General features: G+C 46.5%; 1 protein-coding gene across 1 annotated transcript in view; it reads left to right on the top strand.

Annotated features, from left to right (window-relative positions):
* Positions 1–7,627, top strand: part of waplb (WAPL cohesin release factor b) — a 23,167-nt gene that overhangs the window by 8,732 nt on the left and 6,808 nt on the right. Inside the window, exons 6-13 of the mRNA XM_031843408.1 lie at positions 3,216–3,311; positions 3,410–3,580; positions 3,886–4,022; positions 4,118–4,229; positions 4,662–4,925; positions 5,350–5,461; positions 5,564–5,661; positions 6,053–6,129. Of these exons, the coding sequence (XP_031699268.1) occupies positions 3,216–3,311; positions 3,410–3,580; positions 3,886–4,022; positions 4,118–4,229; positions 4,662–4,925; positions 5,350–5,461; positions 5,564–5,661; positions 6,053–6,129 (1,067 nt within the window). The remainder of the gene's footprint in view (positions 1–3,215; positions 3,312–3,409; positions 3,581–3,885; positions 4,023–4,117; positions 4,230–4,661; positions 4,926–5,349; positions 5,462–5,563; positions 5,662–6,052; positions 6,130–7,627) is intronic.

Genomic DNA, 7,627 nt, shown 5'->3' with positions numbered 1-7,627 from the left:
GTGTGTGTGTGTGTGTGTGTGTGTGTGTGTGTGTGTGTGTGTGTGTGTGGGGGGCTCTGGTTTCTTCATGCTGGACGACGGGAGGGATTAAGTCGTCTGTGAACATCTTCTCGTTTATTCATCAGCGTGCTAATAGCCGTCACTCCCCGTCTCTCTCAGACTGTGCTGACTGGTTATCAGACTCTATTGATTTCATGAGAGCCCTGCGCCTTTTTTTTATTGAACAGATCGATGTCATCAATCCAGACCGGTCTTAAGTAGCTCATATCTACTGTACATATGAATCGTCAGCGTTTCTTACTCGAGGTTGTTTTGTTTCTCTTGTATGAATCTCGCTGCATTTAAAAGTCTTCCATCGGGAGCAAAAAGCTGGATTAAAATGAGGCTTCAGTCTCGTCGTGTTCTTAATTAGATCCTTAGTTTGTCTTAACGAGCTCTGCAAGGCCTCGCTTCACCGCAGCTGCTACAGTCGGCTTATTTATGTTTTTTATTTCTATAAATCGTGCGTCAGTTATATCAGAACATTCAGCCAGAAAAAAACTCAGAAAAGTGTTTTGAAAAAGAAATAACTTCCACTTAACGAAGCACTCGAACCGGGGAAAAACACAACGTCTTAGCAGTTCAGTGTTTCCCATTAGTTACCTCCACTGTGTCCTCATTTGTGCCACAGTTTCCTCATGAGCACATCTCAGTTCTTCACAGATCTAACCTCTCCATTCTGCTCTCAAAGTACACCAGATTGATGCGTTTATTTCATCTGAACCTCTCAGCGGGTCCACGGTCACCACAGTCTCCCAAAACACTGCAGTTTAACGGCATGTTATCTAGTCTGAAGTAGCCTCGAGGACATGAACTGTGATCCGTGCTCTCTGGTCGCTTCGTCAGCAGTCGACGCAGAGAAACTTTGTTTGGAAGTTATCGCTCAGCACCTGTCGAGAACTCTTGAAGTGAAAGATGTAAAGTATGGTTTCTCTTTGTCTTCTCATTGCAGACCAGCTGTGAGTATTAGTAGGCTCACCGCCCATAGGAGCATGATAATGTACTCAATGTACTTAATGTACTTACTGTACTCGCTCTCATTCTCCAGTTTCATGCCCTGACGCACAATGACCTCCCTCTCAGCTGAATAATGTGCTCTCCTCTCGGTCTCCATCACTTCCTCTTGACCACTTTGTCTTTCATTTTTACCCGTGTGAATAATTCTCTCTACCTCCCTTCTCTTCTTCTTCTAATTGACTTCCTTTCTCTCTCTAACACGGTACATTCCGACTGCCTCACTCCATCTTCACTGAACATAATGGAGAGTAAGAGCCGAGTGGAGCTCATTATAGCAACAGCCCGTCTGAAGTGGCCGTCCTACAGTGGAGTTGTCAAAACTCTGCTTCAATTACAATAAACTGTGCGTCTCCGGCCGGCGCTTGCGGAGCCAGAGTGCCGTTAGGTCGGTCCGCTGAGGATGCTGGGAGATATTAGATTTGATCATAATGACAGAGGGTTTATTGAGGGGCAGTGATTACATCCATAACAACGAGCCTCATCAGAGCTCCAGTGTGGCTCTTTCCTCTGTTCTACCATTAACGGTAACACCAGGCCACTAGTTTGTAATATCAGATGAGCTCATTATCTAACTCTGGACATCTACAATGAGGCAGAAACTAACATGTTGATTAATGTGCTCTGTACCTGGTGAATATATAAATACATACAGTATCCCACGAGGAAAGAGAGGGAATGATATTCATCATGTTTGTAGATATGATATGAAGTATGAAGTAAATGTTGTTTGTACAATGTAATGGCGATAGAGTAATGACACCGTTGGGGTTTGGGTTGGTTCCCTATAAGCTTTTATTCTGTCTATCATCGGGTATGATCTCCCTGAAAAGGACACAAAGCCGTGGAAAACTAAACCAGTTTGTCGTGGTCAGTGGTGCCAACTGTGTCCCAATGAAAGTATCTTCCACTCGCTCAGACGTGACTGAAAGCTGCTGCTGACTCTGAGCAGCATGGGGACTTAATTACTATACAATATGTTTTAATATATTTCTGTATCACTGTTCAGGGGCGATGAGTTTACTTCTTTTATATTTAGTTTATTCACAATCGAGCCACAGCAGGAACACAACCACGCTCTCCCACCTTCCCTCGTTCTCTCTCTCGTCTCTCCCACCTTCCCTCGTTCTCTCTCTCGTCTCTCCCACCTTCCCTCGTTCTCTCGTCTCTCCCACCTTCCCTCGTTCTCTCTCTCTCTCGTCTCTCTCGTCTCTCCCACCTTCCCTCGTTCTCTCGTCTCTCCCACCTTCCCTCGTTCTCTCGTCTCTCCCACCTTCCCTCGTTCTCTCTCTCTCTCGTCTCTCCCACCTTCCCTCGTTCCCTCGTTCTCTCGTCTCTCCCACCTTCCCTCGTTCTGTCTCTCTCGTCTCTCCCATGCTGCTTAGCGGTGGGCGGGCGGGGCAGTTGTCCATCTGTGTCGTTCAGATTATTGCAGGAGAATTTTAATTCTGTGTGTTGATGTTCCCAAACTCCTCTTTTGTCTCTGCTTATTAACCCTGTGGTGTAACCCCCCCACCCCCACACACACACACACACACCTCCCTCAGTGCTCTGCTCTTCAGCCAACTCTCTTCTCTCTTTTCTTGCTCCCAGTTCTTCCCCTCTTTTGTTTTTCATTATCAATGCCCCGGCAACCACCAACCACAGGTTTGGCAAAAATATAGAAAGAGGACATGAGACGAGGTGTGTGTGTGTGTGTGTGTGTGTGTGTGTGTGTGTGTGTGTGTGTGTGTGTGTGTATCCAGCTGTTTGATCAGTGCTGGCTGACTCTCCAGTTTAATATGCATCCAGTTTTCTTTCACCTCTTTCTGCCTCCTTCTCTCCATCGGTCTTTATTTCCTCCTCTTATTATTTTCCTCGTCTGTTTTTATCTACGAGCACATTTCTGTTTTTGGTTCATCTGTCTTCTTATCATTCTTCTACTGTGAGAAAGTGAAATGAAGTGTTGTAATGTGGACTTTATTCACGCCTCCGACTTTAAACCAGCACTTTTATTTTTGAACACAGAATGAAATCATAGAAACACAAGTTTCTTGAACGTAGTTTGGACTTGAACGTAACCGGTGGAAGTCCTTTGCGGACCTCACAGTATTTGTTTTCAGTGTAAACACGCTGTATTATTTCTGTTTGTCTCACATCTCTTGTGTGTGTTCATGTCACAGTCTCCCACCAAAGCTGTGTACAACGCCAGACACTGGACGCTGGAGAGCGAAGAGGAGGCCCCTTCAACTTTCTTGGCACGATCACAGACGGCTCCTGTAAGTTTTGAGAGCTCGCTACAATGGAGTAAAAAGGTTTTCACGTTGCATATGCAGCTCATAAAACGTGTTACTTCCACATCATCCCATCTTACCAGGCGCCCGTCTCAGCGGGAGGATCTGGTAAGGAGCCCGCCGATGCTAAGAAGGACGACGGGGTTTTTAAGGCTCCTCCCCCTCCGCCCAAAGTCACCAAATGTGTCACCCTCCCCACTGACCTGTACCAGGACACCATTACTGCACTCAAATGCCGCAAAGAGCACAAGGAGGTAAGAAGTTTCTCTTAACCGAAAACAACATACTTCAGTTGTCCATCCTCTGATGTTTGAGGGACTTTTGCATTTTTATTCATTTCACTTAATACACATTTAACCTGCAAATGTACCTGAAGCTTAAAACAGAAATGCATAACAATGGACTTCAGGTATTAAGTCATCCTGGTGTAATTGAAACGTTTCTGGTTCAAATCCACCTGGACCTTTGTAACTTGCCTTCTCCCACATTCCCCGTCACTTTTTTACAAACTACATTTTGGACATATTCCACTTATCCACCCCGCCCCTCTGTTTTCCAGCTGTATACAGTGGTCCAGCATGTGAAGCATTTCAACGACGTGGTGGAGTTTGGAGAGAACCAGGAGTTTACCGATGACTTTGAGTACCTGGCTACTGGTCTGAAGAGTGGACAACCTCTCAACACACGCTGCCTTAGGTAAGAACGCTGCAACAACCACTGTACCCTCTAAAGTGCTGCATTTTTATCACCATTTTCTGATGTCGTGTGTGTCTTTTTGTGTGTTTCTCCAGTGTGATCAGCCTGGCTACGCGCTGCGCCATGCCCAGCTTCAGGATGCACCTCAGGGCCAGAGGGAAGGTGGCTCAGGTCTTCAAAACGCTCAATGACGCCCCACAACACCCGGTAAGGATCGGTCGCTACAGATGAACCAAGCGCACCTGCAGTTCACTCTTTACAGTAATGACTGGAGAACAACAAGAGCAGGAATAATGCCAGTGTTTCATATATATTTTAGTTAAATCGATCATGACACCTGACATATAGCTCGTGTTTTATATGCTACAGAATGCTGTTAAAGGCTTAAACAGATTAGTGAGTGAAGGTCTGAGGGAGCTTCAGTTCAGAAGCCTCAATATGTTCCTTTAAGCCAACGACGGTGGATGTTGCTCAGTGGACGGAGCGGGTCGTCTTTTGGTCACGAGGTTGGCGGTTCGATCCCCGGCTCCTACGGTCTGCATGCCGAGGTCTCTCGGCGTGTCTCCCCGGGCGCTTCACAGCCCTGTTCCTAATGCTTACTGCTTACTGTCATGAACTCCTTCTCACTCATCTCTGCAGAACCTGGCTCTGTGCACGGCGTCTCTCATGTACATCCTCAGCAGAGATCGGTTGAACATGGATCTGGACCGCTCGTGTCTGGACCTGATGATCCGGCTGCTGGAGATGGACCTGGACCAGGACCAGGGGGGCGGGGCCTGCACAGGGACAGACCCTGACCCCACCACTCAGTTCAGCGCCAGAGAAATCGCCAAGATGAAGGAGAAGATCAGGAAGCTCTGCGACACGGTGCACAACAAGCACCTGGACCTCCAGAACATAACGGTACTGAGCGGATCATTAGAGACTTCTTCTCACTGGATCAGCTTAACACCATGTACTCTGTGCTGCCTGCTGAGCAGTTTGGAGCGTTGCACCTCTCCCTCTGACTAATGATACTCTTTCAGTCGGGGTGACTCGCTGCCACCCACATGTGTCAAGATATTTCTATCTTTTGTGCTGTAAAACATCCACAGTAAATATCAGCTTTGGGTGTTCGTCTCTTACAATCAAAGAGGGAAGGTCTCCATGGAGCCGCCATTTTATACCAGCGTTCAACAGTCATGCCGTCTGAAATCTATCAGAGAGAACGGAACCCAACTCCTGTGACGTTCCTCACATTCAGTTACTGAGACGTGACCTGTTTAACTGTGTGAGCTGATCAGACCGTTAACGTTTAAGCCTTTTTGTCCCTCCTCTCTTCCTGTAGACGGGTCATTTAGCCATGGAGACGTTACTGTCCCTGACTTCAAAGCGAGCCGGAGACTGGTTCAAAGAGGAGCTGCGACTACTGGGAGGACTGGACCACATCGTAGATAAAGGTCAGAGATATTATTTAGACCGTGTGATGACTCCAAATAACAGAGATCACGATGCCTGTGGTTTCTGATTGCGTCTCCCTGTTTTTGTTCCTCCCTCCACAGTGAAGGAGTGTGTTGACAACTTGAACCAGGAGGGCGAGAAGGAGAAGATGGTGTCGTCTCTGTGGGGAGCTGAGAGGTGTTTACGGGTGTTGGAGAGTGTAAGTGCATCACAAACTAGACCCAACGAGGGTCGTGTTTAGGTCCAGACTGCAGAGAACTCAACTACATCTTTTAAGTCCGTAAATGAAAGAACAAGATGTGAACCAACAGGATGCAACACCAAATAGTTTCACGTTTAAATCGACACAAGAAAATATAATAATGTGCGTACCTGTAACCTGTTACACTACTGAGTGGTGCCTGCTTTGCTGGGAGGCACAGTGACGTCTTTTGTTCCTGATATCATTATAATATCTGTGATCAATTTATTTTTATTTTTATTACTGTTCACAAGATGAATACCAACGGTGGAGTTAAAGCATCCTGAAGATCACGAGTGGAACAAAAACTGGAAAAGAAAAAATAATTCTTCTTTGTGTGCACATGCAGGTGACGGTCCACAACCCAGAGAACCAGGGCTACTTGATCGCCTACAAAGACTCATCCCTCATCAACTCCTCTGCAAAGTGAGCACTCACACACACACTCACACTCTCTCACACACACACACACACACACAATCTATCGTGTGAAGCAGTCTGAGTCTGTATGCCTGATGGGTATTGTGTGTGTCATTATCAGGGTTTTGTTGTTTAATTTCCTGGTCGTGACATTCTGTCAGTCACAGAAGTGACCTTTGCCCTCTGACATCAGCCGAAAAAGAGAGGGAGAGAAAAGTCCACTGTGGAAATGACCTGACCCGTCTGTCTCTCTGTCTCTTTCTCTCTCTCTGTCTCTCTCCCTCTCTCTTTCTCTCTCTCTCTCTCTTTCTCTCTCTCCCCTTTATTTTTTTGTTTCTGCCCTCCAGTGTTTCAGGCACATCTGATTCGATTCATTTAAGAAAGAAAATCCGTCACTTTCAGAGCTGGTTCACCTCTTACTCCCGTTATTTCCTTTTTCCAAAACAGTTGTAAGGACACCAGGAGCAAATGCCAGGAGTTGAGTTTTCATCAAAACAGCATTATGATCATGTTTTATCCGTTAACTACATGCCTAATGAACCAGAGCACACAGAACAGTGTCATCGCCACATAAAACACACCGGAGCTACGTTACATCACTTACAACTTCGCGCAGAACAATGAGGATCTGTTTTAACCCAATCACCTCTGGAATCAGTCAGCACGTTAGCGTGATGCTCACTTCCTACGTTGATGCCCTTCACCTGTACCTGCTCTGCTCTGCTCTGTGTGGAGAGGCTCGGCCTCGAGAACAGAAGATATTAATGATCACGTGACATTAAAGGAGCGATGCTGAATGAACGTAGAAACACTGACATCTACGCGGCTGAAGTTATACATCAACCTTAACAACGCAGATATATCTGTATCAAACGTGTCGTATGATGAGAAATGACTTGGATACGTTTGAGGTAACGTGTCTTCAGGTCAGTTTGACCTCTAGAGAGCTGATTATTAACTGTAAGATGTCCCACTCGTTTATTCATCACTGTTCTGTGATCACCACATTTCTTGTGTGTGTTATATGTAAACGGCGTCGGCCTCATAAATACAGTATCAGTGGAAACGCGTCGTTACTTTACCTTCTCCTCCTCCTCCTCCTCCTCCACCCTGTGACCGGACACAGGGTCTGCAGTGAGGGGGGGGGGGGGGTCAACAAAGAGCTGCTGTTTCTACGGGTGACGCAGGCCTCAGTCTGAGCGTTCAGCTGTCCTCTCTGTTAACTCGATTAACCCCCAAAACCACAGGGTGAGAGAGCGAGCACTGACACACACACACACACACACACTGGAGCTGTGTATTCATGGAGGACTCCGGGTCTTCTTCCTCTATCATTTACTCTTTTCCTCCCTCTTCACTTTTCTCTTCGTTACCGCACACGCTGCTCTCATTGTTTCAACGCAAACTCACCCGTCTGCCTCTCTGAATTAGTCCTGCAGACAGCTGAAATACTCAGTTATCCACACACACACACACACACACACACACACACACACACACACAC

This window comes from Anarrhichthys ocellatus, unplaced genomic scaffold, assembly GCF_004355925.1.
Source record: "Anarrhichthys ocellatus isolate YVR2014 unplaced genomic scaffold, GSC_Weel_1.0 scaffold4, whole genome shotgun sequence".
Classification (NCBI taxonomy): Eukaryota; Metazoa; Chordata; class Actinopteri; order Perciformes; family Anarhichadidae; genus Anarrhichthys; species Anarrhichthys ocellatus.
Note: the sequence above shows the minus strand (reverse complement) of the source record. Positions and strands in the feature narration are given on the sequence as shown.